The sequence below is a fragment of the Melitaea cinxia genome, chromosome 30, assembly GCF_905220565.1.
Source record: "Melitaea cinxia chromosome 30, ilMelCinx1.1, whole genome shotgun sequence".
In the NCBI taxonomy this organism is placed as follows: domain Eukaryota; kingdom Metazoa; phylum Arthropoda; class Insecta; order Lepidoptera; family Nymphalidae; genus Melitaea; species Melitaea cinxia.
Genome location: NC_059423.1, coordinates 3181457 through 3200611, shown reverse-complemented (window position 1 = coordinate 3200611; position 19155 = coordinate 3181457). Strand labels below are relative to the sequence as shown.

At 37.6% G+C, this 19155-nt stretch overlaps 1 protein-coding gene across 1 annotated transcript; it reads left to right on the top strand.

Annotated features, from left to right (window-relative positions):
• Positions 1–760: 760 nt before the first annotated feature.
• Positions 761–18909, top strand: LOC123668320 (fatty acyl-CoA reductase 1-like). Its single transcript, XM_045602079.1, has 13 exons — positions 761–851; positions 4052–4182; positions 5781–5865; positions 11880–11952; positions 12842–12932; positions 13514–13659; positions 14065–14174; positions 14798–14881; positions 15597–15705; positions 16106–16286; positions 16463–16533; positions 16982–17239; positions 18729–18909. Exons 1-13 carry the CDS (start codon positions 761–763, stop codon positions 18844–18846), a joined length of 1548 nt encoding a protein of 515 aa, XP_045458035.1. The 3' UTR covers positions 18847–18909.
• The last annotated feature ends 246 nt before the right edge of the window (positions 18910–19155 follow it).

Here is a 19155-nt window from a genome sequence, read left to right as displayed (position 1 = left end):
CGTGTGATCATGAAATCTATACTAATAAATGAAGAGCCGGTTTTTTTGTTCGGTTATCGGAACCGATCGGAATAATACTTATACCATAAGATGCAGTGTGTTGCGGAGAAGGTTTTAGTATGCGATATGTTGGTGATTACTTATCGTGTAAAAATATGGACCGATAGAGGTCGCTAGTTAGTAATAATTCTACACTATTTTCATTTCTTTACTAATTTTATTTATATAATGTTTAACTTTTTGAAGTAATATTAATTGTTCATCATGCTTCGTTAGTGGTTAATTGTTTTAGTGCTGTTTCTCAGTCGATAGAGCTAGAGCAAGGAAACTACTATATACCCGGGAAACGCGAGGCCCTTTATCAAAAATATTTTTAACAATACATGGGCGAGGCCGGCGGAACATGTACTTTTTGAAAATTTCTCGTGGTTTTTTTTTCAAATCTAGATATAATTTTTTTTTCAATCATTTTTATAATTTTTCTTTATTGATATAATTGTAATACTGAAAATAGTTGGCTTTAACAAAAAAAAAAAAGTAAAAAATCTTTTACATCACGATTTTTTAATTATTTTAATAATAAACTAAATTTATTCTAATTGTACCACACTGCACACTACTAGCCTATTCTACATAAATGATATACAAAATTTGAACACTAATGACTCAGTAGTTTTTCGCTCTTCAACCTTTTAACATACACACAGTTGGATATTTTGTTAATTTTAATAAAGCGAATTTTTTTTATTTCAGAGTCAATATGGACTTCTTGGACGACCGCGACCTTGAAAATAGGCCCGCTATAGCAGAGTATTACAAGGGAAAAACGATTTTTATTACCGGGGGTTCTGGTGAGTATTGTTTCTTTAAAACTTCCTTTATATATCTCGTTAAGTTACATTTAGTCAAAGTAGTCTTGTTTAGTGAAGTTTTACAACTTCCGATATATGTAATTTACTAATTTACTAGAAATAATTATTATATTAAAATTATCTTATATGTAAAATTCTCGTGTCACAATGTTAGTTACAATACTCCTTGGTAGGCGGAACGGCAGGACCGATTTTTATGAAATTTTGTGTGCATATCGGGTAGGTTTGAGAATCGGCCAACATCCATATTTTATAGCCCTAAGTAATAAGGGAGGGGGGGGGGGTTAAGGTGGTTAATAACATATATGGCAAAACAACGTTTGCGGGGTCAGCTAGTAATTATATAATTTTATGATGCGTTGGAACAGTGGTCACATGTCACTGGCTGTTGCTCTAGCAGTCGCTAGGGCTACATACAGATGTTTGCGGTGGGGCAATTGCATCTGGGCATTTGTCCTTGTTTATTGAATGTACGCCTGACACAAGAGAAATTCTTAGTGGGAGCGTTAAGTATTTACGGCCACTATAGATTAGTAATCTCCTCTTATTTAACTGCCCCTGGTAAGATAAGAATCTTATTCTAGGGTATTAGGAAAAATCTCAAACTGTGAACGCCGTGAGACCAAACTTGTGATCATTACCATCTATGAGACGCAATTGAAATTTTAATCTGTATATATATTTATTCATTTATTTATATGTATACATAATTATTAATTTTAAGGTTAGTTGCATTTTCACAGTGAATAATATGGTTGCACTAGAGGTCGCTCGTCGTGAGCAACCTCTATATTATTATAATAATATAATAATATATAATAATATAGAGGTCGCTCACGACAAATGTTGTTATGCTACTTCTCAAGCATTATCTTATTATGTATAATATATATGACGCTTGGGAGAGAGGAGTATATTTTATGATTTATCAAAGGCGTTTGATTGCATAGACAACTGTATCACTGTATCAAGCAAACTCGAGTAGTGTTAATAGTAAAGCTCTTAATATCATTGCTTCACATCTAGCTAATAGGATTCAACAGGTTTCACAGGTAATAATTAACAAGTATATGGAACGAAATTTTCTGGATCAATTCTAAAAAAGGGCGTTTCACAGGGATCAATTCTAGGTTCTTTTCGTTTTTTAATATTTATCAAGCATTTGCCATTTCTTATTGATGATATTTGCATCATAGCATTTATTTTAGATAAAACATCACTAATTTTTTAAAGTTGATAGGAATAGAGTAAATTATGACGACGTGAACAAACAACTTGCTTTTGAATGCCAAGAAAACACACAACACGCTTAGTGTTATGTTTGCGTTGCCCATGTTAAGCATTTGAATTATAATTTGGAAATAAATAGAGTCTTATTGTCAATGATACTATTGTTTTCTTAAAATTAAGAAACGTTAATCTATCATAGTTTAATAGTAGGAATAAATTTAGATCCAAAATTCAGTGGAATTTTCATTTATCACCCTTGAATGGTAGACCTCGCTCCTCAGCATTCGTAATTAAAAAAGTTTGTCAACCTTGTGTAGCTATAATTAAATTAATTAATTATAAAAATATATATAAGAGGCGAGAGGCGTTACTAATTATTTTGCTTGTTTAGTGCCGACTCAAAATTACTTAGGTATACTTACATATAGGTACATTAGTTTAAGAACTTAGTTATCGAGGTTAATTTAAATTATTTAAGTATTTTATTAGTTTTTGCTTTTCAGTTTTTTTGGCGGATTATTATTTTATATTATACTTTATTAAGTTAGCTAATACCTGTTATATAATACTACTTAAACTATTATTGTTGTAATAATATAAATATATAAAAAAATAGGCTTTATAACCAACATGGGCAGGCCTTGATAGCCATAAAACAGTGCTGTGACCGTTGTGCCAACGTTTCGTCATAGAATGTTTAATGATTTTTTTTTAAATCAAGACTACATTTGTTAACACACAACACTTTGTTGTCACTGCTTCACAAATGTAACTAAGTAAAATTATATGTATTTTTAAACCTAAGGAAAGATAATTACTGTATTATCTATACATATAATAAAATGGTAGGAAAGTCAAAACTGTACATTGAATATTTTTTTAAAAGAATACATGGGGTGTGATCTACAATCGACACCGAAGCCAAAAATTTAGTTTTTAGAATTTTTGGTCTGTTTGTCTGTATCTATGTCCGGGATAAACTCAAAAAGTACTGCATGGATTTACTTCAAATTTGGCACAAATATTATAAGAAGTTGGGTCAGCATATAGACTACATATTATCACGCTATCACCTACGGGGAACGAGCAGTGAACCTTTATTTATTCAACGCATTCTGTAACAACATGTAATCTAACGACATTGAATGTTGTTGTTATTATGTTAATAACCATGCTATAAGCTAGCTTCACACTATAAATAAAGACATTCTGTAGTATATTTAGTATCAGCATTGCACCCGTGCGAAGCCGGGGCGGGTTGCTAGTATTCACATAAAATGTTGGGGTGATTCATATAATTAATAAATAAATAAACGAATCGCAATAAAACACGAGAATGAATAACAAAATTGTAACTACAACAACGCAAAGTAAGCGTCACCGTCTTGGGTTATCTTATTCGCATGTATAATAAATCCCACAAACGATTTTGCAACTCTCTGCAGAATATACATTCCGAATCGGTTGTGGCATCACTTTTAACAATAATTAACATTTTAATTTATAAGATGTTGATTCGAAGGTGCTTTTGTAGCATATTTGAATAATGTATTATTGATTCGATTTGATAAAAAATATATTTTTTGAATAACAATTAAACGATAGCATCGAAAACAAACTGCCGGTTTTCCATCACCGCTATAACAAGAACATTTTATTTAGGATCGAAAATTGTAGACCTGCTGTTCCGATTTAATAATTTCTCAGTGTTTTAGTTTTTTCAATACTTAGGCTAGAAACCATCATTATACAATTAATACATATGGAGAAGTAAGTATGACAAGAATCGATTCAGCTTTTAACATCCCACTGGTGGCATATATATCTTTTTCCGTGTATGAGAAGGATCGAAGCTTAATCTACCACGCTCCTCTGCGGATTTACGAATATGACGGAAACAGACGGGCGTCTTATCTGGTGTTGTATATTTCTTATGTTTCTTTTTACAGGTTTCATGGGTAAAGTGCTAGTTGAGAAGCTGTTATATTCTTGTTCAGATCTTGACAGAATCTATTTGTTGTTGAGATCTAAAAAAGGTGTTAAAGCAGAAGAAAGGCTGACTGATTTATGTGCTTCTAGAGTAAGTGTGCTCCAGGATCTTGAGATTCATAGTTCAAAATTTTCGTTATTTGCAAAGGGATAACATTTCATTAATAATTCTGTTTTTGTATGTTTTATTAACAAACACGTAATAGGTAAAACAAATGAAGTTTTAACGGAATTTCAGTTTTTTTACTCGATTTTTTATTACTATACGACGCGTTGGCGCAACGGTCACAGCACTGACTTGTTGGCTGTTGCGCTAGCGGTTGCGGGTTCGTACGCAATAGGTAAACAAATGAGGTTTTAACGGGATTTCATTTTTTTACTATCCATAGAATGGTTTTTAAACGTCGTAAGCTATGATTTTAATTCAGAATATTTTATTACCTTTACATTTTAAGTCTTTTTTTTTAATACTGTTTTCATTAATAGATTCAAAATCATTATATTACTTTTGAACATAATTATCTCAAAATCTATGTGTAAATAACCATAATGAAATAGGCTAGTTATTAACATTTTTATTAAATAACTAGCTGTGCACGCGACTTTGTCTGCGTGGAATTTTACAAAAAAAAAATTATATAAAATAAATTAATTTCTACAATAAGTGTAGCCTAAGTTACTTCTTACTGTATCAGCAATCTGCCAGTGAAAGTCTCGTCAAAATCAGTCCAGCTGTTTTGGATATAAGTTGGAACAAACGGGGAGATAGACAGACAGACAGACAGACAGACAAAAATTATAAAAAATGTTATTGTGGTATATGTATCGTGTATATATCATCCATATGCATTTAGTAAAAATTTGTTATTTTAATATTACAAACAGACACTCCAGTTTTTATTTATTTGCATAGATATACGACAAATTTATATATTTTTATCAACCACTAAGGTAACCAAAAATCATACAGTCAGTCTTAACAAGCGGTTATTTTAGCCTATAGACGCATGCAACACTAGAAGCATCGCAAGTGCGTGCCGACTCTATCCCCAATATCAACACAACGCGTCTCTTAGAGTTCTAACTTAGCACAGGTCTGGAGCTATATATTTTTTGCAGTATAATTTTACTGAATAATGTAATTAAAAAAAAATGTGTGGCACTCGGGGACTGCCGCGGTAAAGCTATTGCATAGCATTTTATATCAACTTATGCAATTATAATTATTTATTTATTTTATTTATGCAGTATTTCTTTTTCTTTGATATTAATTCAAGTTACACTTTTTGAGCGTGGTGACCGATAAGAAAACATTTTTTTTTTCTTTTATTAAATAAATAAAAAGTTAATATTGTTTAAAATATTTTTATTATTTTACAATACATGTGGGTTTTATTATCTTACAGTAGCTGTGGGTTATTCAGGAATATTTATCATTGAAACTATAGGTTTATGATAACTGAAATAAGAAACATAAGTTTGCGACTTAACGCACGCACACAACGCCGTGTCGAAGACTGCCGAACTGAAACGACGTTAGACGATGCACGGCCTTCAAGCCACACCTCCGTGCCGTCGGAGTGGGGAGCGTGAGGTTTTTTTCGTTACCGAATTTCTGGATTCGGTCCCCGCGCTCAATGCCCGCGATAGAAGCTATAGCTTAAAATGAATGAATTGTTTTTTTTTCAGTGTTTCGACCGTCTAAGAAAAGAGAAACCGCATATGTTCGAGAAGGTATTTTTCATCGCCGGAGATGCGAGTGAATTAGGTCTAGGTAAGACATTTTCTTACATAGCAAATTTTTACTCATCTACTGCAAAGCCAAAAGCAGGATTATAATTTTATTAGTCTATTTGTAGTTATTTTCAGTGTGGCTACGGCAGTAATAATATAATCTCCCTCTCTTTTCCCGTGGTTGTCGTAAGATGCGACTAAGGGATAACACAGTTCCACTACTACTTTGGAATTTAAAAAGCCGACCAATGTAGGGATAACCATCCAATTGCTGGCTTTGAAATACACAGGCCGAAGACGGGCAGCAGCGTCTTTGGTGCGACAAAGCCAGCCCTGTGGTCACCAGCACGCCTGCCCAGCATGGTGACTATGGGAAAAACACATGAGTTCACGCCATTTTTAGCACGAAATTATGGAGGTCTATGCCGTAGCGTGCATTCCATATAGGCAGAAAGGTACTGACTACCTTGTCATGTTACTAAAAATGATATATAAAACATGAACAGTACATATTTAAAAAAATAAATAAACCGTAATTCAATTTAAATCCGCTTCAACTAAAAAACCCGTCGTAATATATGCGATATCAGCGCTTCGCTCGAATCGACGACGGGCCTTTTTTGAAACTTCTGCCTACAATCGCTAACAAAATGTTAGAAATAACAGTGGGACATTATATAATCCAACAATTTTATAATGTCGCGCGTCATATGGAATTCGAACAAAGTGTTGTGTTTTTAACATTGGTCGGTTTAACAATGAGAGTAGGCACAGCCTAAGAATAACCTGTCAAAACAAATTGTCTTGAATTCGATACCGTTTTTATCAATAATTATGATTTTTGACACGATTGCATAATCGCAACATAACATAACATTCCACAGATTAATTTCGTAAAAGTAGTAATTATTATATTTAAACAAATGAGATATCATAAGAGCGTCTTAGTTGTCCGCTTGTTATAGGCTATATGATATCACACAGAAGCGGCCCGTGACTTTATTTTGATGGGATGGATTGATCACAAAAAAAAACTGTCTGTCTGTCTGTCTGTCTGTCTGTCTGTCTGTCTGTCTGTCTGTCTGTCTGTCTGTCTGTCTGTCTGTCTGTCTGTCTGTCTGTCTGTCTGTCTGTCTGTCTGTCTGTCTGTCTGTCTGTCTGTCTGTCTGTCTGTCTGTCTGTCTGTCTGTCTGTCTGTCTGTCTGTCTGTCTGTCTGTCTGTCTGTCTGTCTGTCTGTCTGTCTGTCTGTCTGTCTGTCTGTCTGTCTGTCTGTCTGTCTGTCTGTCTGTCTGTCTGTCTGTCTGTCTGTCTGTCTGTCTGTCTGTCTGTCTGTCTGTCTGTCTGTCTGTCTGTCTGTCTGTCTGTCTGTCTGTCTGTCTGTCTGTCTGTCTGTCTGTCTGTCTGTCTGTCTGTCTGTCTGTCTGTCTGTCTGTCTGTCTGTCTGTCTGTCTGTCTGTCTGTCTGTCTGTCTGTCTGTCTGTCTGTCTGTCTGTCTGTCTGTCTGTCTGTCTGTCTGTCTGTCTGTCTGTCTGTCTGTCTGTCTGTCTGTCTGTCTGTCTGTCTGTCTGTCTGTCTGTCTGTCTGTCTGTCTGTCTGTCTGTCTGTCTGTCTGTCTGTCTGTCTGTCTGTCTGTCTGTCTGTCTGTCTGTCTGTCTGTCTGTCTGTCTGTCTGTCTGTCTGTCTGTCTGTCTGTCTGTCTGTCTGTCTGTCTGTCTGTCTGTCTGTCTGTCTGTCTGTCTGTCTGTCTGTCTGTCTGTCTGTCTGTCTGTCTGTCTGTCTGTCTGTCTGTCTGTCTGTCTGTCTGTCTGTCTGTCTGTCTGTCTGTCTGTCTGTCTGTCTGTCTGTCTGTCTGTCTGTCTGTCTGTCTGTCTGTCTGTCTGTCTGTCTGTCTGTCTGTCTGTCTGTCTGTCTGTCTGTCTGTCTGTCTGTCTGTCTGTCTGTCTGTCTGTCTGTCTGTCTGTCTGTCTGTCTGTCTGTCTGTCTGTCTGTCTGTCTGTCTGTCTGTCTGTCTGTCTGTCTGTCTGTCTGTCTGTCTGTCTGTCTGTCTGTCTGTCTGTCTGTCTGTCTGTCTGTCTGTCTGTCTGTCTGTCTGTCTGTCTGTCTGTCTGTCTGTCTGTCTGTCTGTCTGTCTGTCTGTCTGTCTGTCTGTCTGTCTGTCTGTCTGTCTGTCTGTCTGTCTGTCTGTCTGTCTGTCTGTCTGTCTGTCTGTCTGTCTGTCTGTCTGTCTGTCTGTCTGTCTGTCTGTCTGTCTGTCTGTCTGTCTGTCTGTCTGTCTGTCTGTCTGTCTGTCTGTCTGTCTGTCTGTCTGTCTGTCTGTCTGTCTGTCTGTCTGTCTGTCTGTCTGTCTGTCTGTCTGTCTGTCTGTCTGTCTGTCTGTCTGTCTGTCTGTCTGTCTGTCTGTCTGTCTGTCTGTCTGTCTGTCTGTCTGTCTGTCTGTCTGTCTGTCTGTCTGTCTGTCTGTCTGTCTGTCTGTCTGTCTGTCTGTCTGTCTGTCTGTCTGTCTGTCTGTCTGTCTGTCTGTCTGTCTGTCTGTCTGTCTGTCTGTCTGTCTGTCTGTCTGTCTGTCTGTCTGTCTGTCTGTCTGTCTGTCTGTCTGTCTGTCTGTCTGTCTGTCTGTCTGTCTGTCTGTCTGTCTGTCTGTCTGTCTGTCTGTCTGTCTGTCTGTCTGTCTGTCTGTCTGTCTGTCTGTCTGTCTGTCTGTCTGTCTGTCTGTCTGTCTGTCTGTCTGTCTGTCTGTCTGTCTGTCTGTCTGTCTGTCTGTCTGTCTGTCTGTCTGTCTGTCTGTCTGTCTGTCTGTCTGTCTGTCTGTCTGTCTGTCTGTCTGTCTGTCTGTCTGTCTGTCTGTCTGTCTGTCTGTCTGTCTGTCTGTCTGTCTGTCTGTCTGTCTGTCTGTCTGTCTGTCTGTCTGTCTGTCTGTCTGTCTGTCTGTCTGTCTGTCTGTCTGTCTGTCTGTCTGTCTGTCTGTCTGTCTGTCTGTCTGTCTGTCTGTCTGTCTGTCTGTCTGTCTGTCTGTCTGTCTGTCTGTCTGTCTGTCTGTCTGTCTGTCTGTCTGTCTGTCTGTCTGTCTGTCTGTCTGTCTGTCTGTCTGTCTGTCTGTCTGTCTGTCTGTCTGTCTGTCTGTCTGTCTGTCTGTCTGTCTGTCTGTCTGTCTGTCTGTCTGTCTGTCTGTCTGTCTGTCTGTCTGTCTGTCTGTCTGTCTGTCTGTCTGTCTGTCTGTCTGTCTGTCTGTCTGTCTGTCTGTCTGTCTGTCTGTCTGTCTGTCTGTCTGTCTGTCTGTCTGTCTGTCTGTCTGTCTGTCTGTCTGTCTGTCTGTCTGTCTGTCTGTCTGTCTGTCTGTCTGTCTGTCTGTCTGTCTGTCTGTCTGTCTGTCTGTCTGTCTGTCTGTCTGTCTGTCTGTCTGTCTGTCTGTCTGTCTGTCTGTCTGTCTGTCTGTCTGTCTGTCTGTCTGTCTGTCTGTCTGTCTGTCTGTCTGTCTGTCTGTCTGTCTGTCTGTCTGTCTGTCTGTCTGTCTGTCTGTCTGTCTGTCTGTCTGTCTGTCTGTCTGTCTGTCTGTCTGTCTGTCTGTCTGTCTGTCTGTCTGTCTGTCTGTCTGTCTGTCTGTCTGTCTGTCTGTCTGTCTGTCTGTCTGTCTGTCTGTCTGTCTGTCTGTCTGTCTGTCTGTCTGTCTGTCTGTCTGTCTGTCTGTCTGTCTGTCTGTCTGTCTGTCTGTCTGTCTGTCTGTCTGTCTGTCTGTCTGTCTGTCTGTCTGTCTGTCTGTCTGTCTGTCTGTCTGTCTGTCTGTCTGTCTGTCTGTCTGTCTGTCTGTCTGTCTGTCTGTCTGTCTGTCTGTCTGTCTGTCTGTCTGTCTGTCTGTCTGTCTGTCTGTCTGTCTGTCTGTCTGTCTGTCTGTCTGTCTGTCTGTCTGTCTGTCTGTCTGTCTGTCTGTCTGTCTGTCTGTCTGTCTGTCTGTCTGTCTGTCTGTCTGTCTGTCTGTCTGTCTGTCTGTCTGTCTGTCTGTCTGTCTGTCTGTCTGTCTGTCTGTCTGTCTGTCTGTCTGTCTGTCTGTCTGTCTGTCTGTCTGTCTGTCTGTCTGTCTGTCTGTCTGTCTGTCTGTCTGTCTGTCTGTCTGTCTGTCTGTCTGTCTGTCTGTCTGTCTGTCTGTCTGTCTGTCTGTCTGTCTGTCTGTCTGTCTGTCTGTCTGTCTGTCTGTCTGTCTGTCTGTCTGTCTGTCTGTCTGTCTGTCTGTCTGTCTGTCTGTCTGTCTGTCTGTCTGTCTGTCTGTCTGTCTGTCTGTCTGTCTGTCTGTCTGTCTGTCTGTCTGTCTGTCTGTCTGTCTGTCTGTCTGTCTGTCTGTCTGTCTGTCTGTCTGTCTGTCTGTCTGTCTGTCTGTCTGTCTGTCTGTCTGTCTGTCTGTCTGTCTGTCTGTCTGTCTGTCTGTCTGTCTGTCTGTCTGTCTGTCTGTCTGTCTGTCTGTCTGTCTGTCTGTCTGTCTGTCTGTCTGTCTGTCTGTCTGTCTGTCTGTCTGTCTGTCTGTCTGTCTGTCTGTCTGTCTGTCTGTCTGTCTGTCTGTCTGTCTGTCTGTCTGTCTGTCTGTCTGTCTGTCTGTCTGTCTGTCTGTCTGTCTGTCTGTCTGTCTGTCTGTCTGTCTGTCTGTCTGTCTGTCTGTCTGTCTGTCTGTCTGTCTGTCTGTCTGTCTGTCTGTCTGTCTGTCTGTCTGTCTGTCTGTCTGTCTGTCTGTCTGTCTGTCTGTCTGTCTGTCTGTCTGTCTGTCTGTCTGTCTGTCTGTCTGTCTGTCTGTCTGTCTGTCTGTCTGTCTGTCTGTCTGTCTGTCTGTCTGTCTGTCTGTCTGTCTGTCTGTCTGTCTGTCTGTCTGTCTGTCTGTCTGTCTGTCTGTCTGTCTGTCTGTCTGTCTGTCTGTCTGTCTGTCTGTCTGTCTGTCTGTCTGTCTGTCTGTCTGTCTGTCTGTCTGTCTGTCTGTCTGTCTGTCTGTCTGTCTGTCTGTCTGTCTGTCTGTCTGTCTGTCTGTCTGTCTGTCTGTCTGTCTGTCTGTCTGTCTGTCTGTCTGTCTGTCTGTCTGTCTGTCTGTCTGTCTGTCTGTCTGTCTGTCTGTCTGTCTGTCTGTCTGTCTGTCTGTCTGTCTGTCTGTCTGTCTGTCTGTCTGTCTGTCTGTCTGTCTGTCTGTCTGTCTGTCTGTCTGTCTGTCTGTCTGTCTGTCTGTCTGTCTGTCTGTCTGTCTGTCTGTCTGTCTGTCTGTCTGTCTGTCTGTCTGTCTGTCTGTCTGTCTGTCTGTCTGTCTGTCTGTCTGTCTGTCTGTCTGTCTGTCTGTCTGTCTGTCTGTCTGTCTGTCTGTCTGTCTGTCTGTCTGTCTGTCTGTCTGTCTGTCTGTCTGTCTGTCTGTCTGTCTGTCTGTCTGTCTGTCTGTCTGTCTGTCTGTCTGTCTGTCTGTCTGTCTGTCTGTCTGTCTGTCTGTCTGTCTGTCTGTCTGTCTGTCTGTCTGTCTGTCTGTCTGTCTGTCTGTCTGTCTGTCTGTCTGTCTGTCTGTCTGTCTGTCTGTCTGTCTGTCTGTCTGTCTGTCTGTCTGTCTGTCTGTCTGTCTGTCTGTCTGTCTGTCTGTCTGTCTGTCTGTCTGTCTGTCTGTCTGTCTGTCTGTCTGTCTGTCTGTCTGTCTGTCTGTCTGTCTGTCTGTCTGTCTGTCTGTCTGTCTGTCTGTCTGTCTGTCTGTCTGTCTGTCTGTCTGTCTGTCTGAAGGATATTATGTGATATAAAGAAATGTAGTTTTAAGATTACCTATGTAGTTTTAGTAGATGGACTCTTTAGGATGAGCCGCCTCTGGTGTCACATTAAATTGAATGCGGAACCCTCTAAAGGACACAACGTGATGTACTATTTTTTTTGTCGTAGGCAGGTTTTAGTTTCTATTTTTCTATCTAGTACCCCATATTTAATACCCCAGTATTTTCCTATAACTAAGTTTGATCTAAAAACGCAATTAAGGAACGCGTTTAATAAATATATATGTTTTTGGTAATTATAGTATTTTTATTTTAATAAGCAGTATTTGACTGTTTTTTCAGGGATGTCAGATGAAGACAGGGCGCTAATTATAAATAGGGCTCAGATTGTTTTCCACGTCGCTGCTAGCGTAAGGTACGTGTAGTTAATTTTTCTTTTTCTTCATTTTACACTACAAATATCAAAACACAGTAAAGTTGGAGAAAATGTTCTTCTTTATAGCATAATAATTATACGCAATCATTAACTATCAAACAATAACGAAAATAATTCGTTTAGCACTTTATTTTTTAGCTGAAATATTAGTTGTCATTTTGGTTATCTATATATATGTCCTTTATAGAATCGTAAACTATGCATTTGATCATGTCATGATCCCCAGCAAAGTGTTGTACATGTGCCCAGAAAGGTTTCTGAGTTGGTACGACCAAAAAAAAGCGTAGTAACGCGCGCAGGGTACAGCTAGTATGCAATAAATGTAACAGCAGAGTATCTATACAGGACATGTAGGAAAAGAAATATACAGAATAGGTACATGTTTATATTAGAAGCAAGGTAAAAAGAAGCCGTAACCTATATAATGATTATATCAATACTTGATTGAGAATGAAGACAATGTTTGTGACACATATACATTTATACAAATGAATAAAATTGGAGTGTCTGTTTGTAATATTAAAATTACCGCTTTTTACTAAATGCATATGGATGTATACATGACACATATACCAAAATGATTTTTTTAAAATTTCTCGTCTGTCTTTCTGTCTGTCTGTTTGTTCCGGTTAACCTCTGAAATGGCTGGACCGATTTTGACGGGACTTTCACTGGCAGATAGCTGATGTAATAGAGAGTAACTTAAGCTACTTTTATTTTCGTTTTTTTTTTATAACTCTGCAAACTGTACAATAACTTTTTAGTTAATTTCCATGCAAACGAAGTCGTAAGCACAGCTAGTGACTATATAATACTTGATTGAGAACGAAGAAAATGTTTGTGACATATTTCAATATATCGTTTATAGATTTGATGACTCTTTAAAAGCCGCTGCGATGCTCAATCTCCGAGGGACGAGAGAAGTTGTAGAACTTGCTAAAGAGATCAGGAATTTAGAAGTACGTATTTTTTAATTATTCGTTGTTTATATGTATCAGAAAAAATCGATACCGATATTATAAATAAGTAGGAAGAAAATTGGCGTTTGTAAGACTTGCGTTCTGAAGCATTTTTAGTTTTTAACAGATTTCAAAAAAGAGGAGGTTACTCAATTCGACCGTATATATATTTTTATGTATGTTCGGGGATAACTCTGTCGTTTATGAACCGATTTTGATAATTCGTTTTTTGTTGGTACCATAATAATGAAACAAGGATCTGATAATGGGATTCCAGAGAAATCGAGGGAAACTTTCAAAAATCCACATAACTTTTTACTGGGTGTACCGATTTTAATGATTTTTAATTTAATCGAAAACCGATGTTTATCATGTGGTCACATTTAAATTTCATCGAGATCTGAATACAACATTGTCGATATAACTGAAGTTGGTTTTTTTTTCGTTTGCCTGCTAACACCATTATTAATAATACTGCATCATTTAAAACGTAAAAGTACCTAGGCTATGTAACATCAAGTAATAATTTTGTGCTAACAAAATTAAATCTAAGGAATATTTCCTATCTCAATTATTTCAAGGTTCTGGTCCACGTTTCCACGTCATATGCAAATACAAATAGAAAATGTATTGAAGAAATCGTTTACCCCGCTTTTGCTGACTGGAGGGATACGCTGGAGATATGTGAAAAATTGGACGACCATACATTGAATGTTCTTACTCCCAAGCAAGTCTCTATTACATTTTTTTTGAAAAGTAACTGCGAAAATTCTTATCGATTCTTTCCTGCTAAATCTAAGTTCAGAAATGGATAAATCACCTTGATTACAATTGATTAATTAAATTATATAATTTTAATTTGTAAAATTGCGATTCAAAAATTGCTTTTGAAGCCGAGTTGAATAATATATTTTTTTGATTTGAACTAAAGTCTTAAAAGACCCGTTGACGTGGTTTGCAGTGAATCCAAGTCTGGGTGTGATATATAAATCTGTATAGTACTTTAAACAACAGTTTGAGTTAGAAAGTCTATGGTCTTAGTTAGCTTTTATAAATACCCAATTTAAGCGTTCCGTTTCATTTTTTTTTGTTGAAAATAAATTAAATATTTTCTTTTTTAATTTTTATTTAGGTACCTAGGCGAATTACCTAATACATACGTATTCACAAAGCAGCTAGCGGAACACGTGATGTACGAGCAGAAAGGGAAATTGCCAATTGTCATTATGAGGCCTTCTATCGGTACGTAAATAAAAGCAAATATTACTTTGTATTTTTATAGCATGAAAAAAAAAACACTCAAATCATTAAAATTTTAGCCATATAAATAAAACCAAAATATGTTGATTGTTGCTTCCAATAAGGAGCAGGAAGCCCATTCCTGTAATTAATCTGCTCATGGTAAATGTATTTACCTTCTTATGTTTTTTAATCTACCAGTATTGTAGGCGTCCATAAACTACAGTAATTGCTTACTATCAGACGGACCACGTAGTGATATAAATAATAATAAAACACTGTACATTTTATAAAGAATGGATCTGCTGTATTTTAAAGATTTACTTTACACGACTTGGTCGGCAAACAACTGTAAGGTCCACATGATGGTAAGCTACCGTAACCTATAGACAGACGCCTGTAACACCAGAAGCATTGTAAGGGCGTCGTCAACCCTTCTCTTGACCCTTCCTAGGAGCTCTGGCCACCTTACTTAGCTCAGGAACAGACCACTACTTGAGTGTAGTATCATTTAGCTGTGATTTTCTACAGGTTTAAAATAGGTACTTCCCAGGCTTTTAGACTTCTCCAGATTTTAAACAGGATATATCCTGACTACCTCAATAAAATAATGTTTTTTTTTCCAGTAATATCAAGTTACAAAGAACCATCGGAGGGTTGGATTGAGAATTTAAACGGTCCAGTTGGTATGCTGGTGGCTAGTGGCAAAGGTATTTTAAGTAAAATTAGACTCTGACGATGATCAGACTGTACCAATACAAATATTACACCCAGACCAAGCGGGAATCGAACCCAAAACTAGTCAAGTCAATATAATTCCTAAATTGATATCATAAGATAAAGTGAGTAAAGTAGTTTGGCGCGAACTTGTGGAGGCCTATGTCCAGCAGTGGACTGCAATAGGCTGAAATGATGACGATGAATGATGAAGTTAAGTAAAGTTTCTCAGTGTTGCAATAATGATAATATGTTAAATCACTTCAGCCTATCGCAGTCCACTGCTGGACATAGGGCTCTACAAGTTCGCACTGAAAATGGCGTGCACTAATGGGTGTTGCCCATAGTTTCCACGCTGGGCAGGCGGGTTGGTGACCGTAGGGCTGGTTTTGTCGCACCGAAGACGCTGCTGCCCGTCTTCGGCCTGTGTATTTCAAAGCCAGCAGTGGATAGTTATCCCGCCATCGGTCGGCTTTTTAAGTTCCAAGGTGATAGTGGAACTGTGTTATCCCTTATTCGCCTGTTACGATAACCACGGGAAGAGAGGGGGAGGCTATATTCTATTCTGCCGTAACCATGCAGCAGTTATAATATACTACATATGTTAAATATGACATAATATACTCGTAATACATATGTTAAATAAATGTTAATAATGTAATATTGTTACTACTTCGTAGTGGTGTAAGTATTCAGTTAATGTTTTAGGTATCCTAAGAACTATGTACACCGATCCGGATTTAACATCAGATTATATCCCAGTAGACATTGCTATAAAGGCTTTTATTGCTGGTGCTTGGGCGAGGGGTGTTAAGAAGTAAGTTACAATTATATATTTGATTAATAGACAATTGATAGGCCCATTGGGACAGCCGTCATTCACATTGCTTTCCGCTTTATGTTTGTGGATTCGATTTTGGTGTATCGGTTATTCTTACTACGATTTAGCAAATATAGAATTTTGAAATGTTCCCCCGTGTTTAAGGTTTTTTTCATAATCTAGTCAATTTTGTTTACATTTCATAATAATTTTGCACTATTGTGAATTTAGCAATACTTATCCTTATCAGAAGCTGTGATCTAACAGTTTACGACCTTTTATTCTGTTCTCTGGAATGTATCACGTTGTTGTGACCGAATCTCAAAATCTGACCTGACTTGTCCGTAGTAGTTGTCAGGTGTCAGAACTTTAATTTACATCTTCTATAATTTTTCAGACTACAACCAACGGATGATATAGATATATACAATTGTTCGACAAGCCACATGAAAACTATGACGTTAGGTGAAATAGTTGATTTCGGAAAAAATGTAGCGATACGTGAAATTCCGATAGAAGGCATGTTGTGGCGTGCTGGAGGATCAATAACGAAATCAAGAGTCGCTCACAATTTTAAGGTAACTAATAGCAAATACGATTATTGTAATATTTGAATGCTATCGTTGGGAAGGAAATTGGTAATGCTTGACGTAGATTTGAAGAAAAAAAATTGTTATGTGTTGTTTGAAGTATCAATTAATGGCTGTTTTATTATTGAAAACACAATTTAAATTTATATCTCATTAATTTTTAGGTGTACTTTTATCACTTGCTTCCAGCCCTCTTAGTGGATTTGGTGCTTCGGATAACCGGAAACAAACCGATGTAAGTCTAGCTTGATAATTTTCTGACTGTAATTATCGTAAGTCATCTATATATATTAATTTGACTAAATTCATTTATTATTTTACAGATTTCAAAATGTTTTTCCAAAAGAAGAAAAAAATCAAACCATAAAAAAACTTATCCGAAATTAACTTTTCAAGCTCTGGTCTTTTCAACACTAAGCTTGCATTTTAGAAGTTACTCACTATGCTGAAGATTTTTGTGACTGCTATTATGCTGCTATTTATTAAAAATCACACTTCACACACTTCAGCCTATCGCAGTCCACTGTTGCACATAGGCTTCCCCAAGTTCACGCCAAAAATTTCGGGAACTCGGGTGTGTTACCCATAGTCACCACGTCGGGCAGACGGGTTGGTGACCGCAGGGCCGGCTATAAAAAGCATTATAAAATGAATCTCTTAAATTTTTGTTACAATTTTTTCAGATTGTTCAAACTCCAACGTCGCATATACGTGGCCAATATTGCTCTTCACTACTACGTAACCCAGCAATGGACGTTCAAAAATGATCATTTTCTCGCCCTTCGTGCTAAAATCAGAGATGAAGAGAAAAAATCGTTCTACTATGAAATGGAAACTATAGATATGCCACAATATTTCATAAACGCTTGTATTGGTGGAAAGAATTTTATTTTGCACGAGAAAATGGAAGATTTACCAAAGGCTAAAGCGCACTTTAAAAGGTACGGTTTATCTATTAGAACCACCTTTATTTCTATTACTCATTTTTCACTAGCTGTACCCGGATCCTGATTCCGTGGGAATTATGTGATAAAAAGTATATGTCGCAATGTGACCCCCTTCGTTTTACTTAGAGATTTTAGTTGTTTTTGTTAGCAAAATTGTCGTATTTAATGGAATAATGTTTGTTAGTACCATAACTATCTGGGCGCTAGGTAAATGCGGTTCTGCGTACATCCCGATTTCGTGGAAATCCACGATAAAAAATATTCCTGGGCTTTTTCTTGGATATTTGTTTTTGTTCTGTCAGCTTGCTTTGACTACTCGTAGATCGGTCCCGATTGTTGTCACAGACATCAAATCTGATAGCGAACATTTCATTCATAGTAGGAAAGGTATCAACTAAGCCGCTGTTGTATTGTGAATTAATCTTAAATTTTAGACTAGTAGGAGGCCTTTATCTAGCAGAAGACGCATCAGTTTTGTTCAAGCGAATATAACCCAAGGATTCCTAGCTAAATTCAACGAGTTTTGTTCTAATATGTTTTTCACTCAGAGTTTAATATGTATATTATAAATTTTGTTAATGGTAATAATAATGATTATTTTTTTATTTATTTATTAGTTTATAATATGGTTATGTATTAAGTATGTATGTATTTATGTGTGAGTGTATGTATGCATTTATATGTGTATTCTGTATAAGTCGTAGTGTGTATGTATTAGCATTTAAGTTTATCATGTAACTGCACCACCTACCCTGTCTCGAAATTGTATTAAATTTATCCTTCCTTTAATAGGGTTGTCTGGAAGAAATGGGTAAATAGCCATAAGTCCGCCCATTGTACTTCACAGTCTGTAAATGTTTTTAAATGTGTTTAATGTTTGAAATGTAGTTTTGGTGTACAATCAAGTATAAATGAATGAATGCATGAATAAATTCAAGATAGCCCCTAAAAGAAGGAGTATTAAGATCACTCGCTTCAGCCTGCAATATCCCACTGCTGAGCATGGGCCTGTTTCCACATATAGGAGAAGGATCAGAGCTTAATCTACCATGCTGCTCCAATGCGGGTTGGCGGATATATTCCCTACTATGAGTAGCAATCGCTATCAGGACCACAACCGTTACCGCTGGCTTAACGTGCTCTCCGAGGCACGGTGTGGAGACCCATAAGGACTGCACAAACATACAGACAACGGCAAACATCTGTATGGTCACAAATCAGTGCTGTGACCGTTGTGCCAACGCGTCGTCAATATTAAGATATTGTTATAATTTTTTCTATTACTGTTTTGAAAAAGTTACTTAGTCAAAAGTATTTTAACCGACTTCAAAAGCTTTTGTATTATGTAATGACATTACATGTTGATAGTAAAGGTTTAAATTATAAGTTATTTAAATTAAAGCTTGTTGTTTTGTTAAGTTTTTACTTTTAATTTATTTTTTGTTTAAGAACGAATATTGAAATTCCCTGCTTGTCTTTTCAGAATGGAGTTGCTGGATAAAGTAGTGACTACGGTTATTCGAGGCTACATCTGCTGGTTCATCATTAACACTCAATTTGCAGCAAATCTTCTCCAAAATATTATTGATTTTATATTTTGACGTTAAGCATAATATAAATTGTATTTTTATTTTAATACTAGACGTACCTTGTGGTTTTATCTGAATTAAGTTTTATGTCACTGTCGGTATAAGTTATATCCTATATCCCTATGATCCGGTTTACATATATGTACATATTGACACAGGATTTAATACTTATGACTGTTAAGTGTATAAGGCGTATGTTTGATCGCCGCGAATGAGAAATTTTGTCTATATTTCACAAAATTTTTGTCCATAGTCTGAGCCTGTATTTGTATTGTCTTTTCGGGATTCTTACCCAATTTAATCCTATTGTAGGCTCTTGAC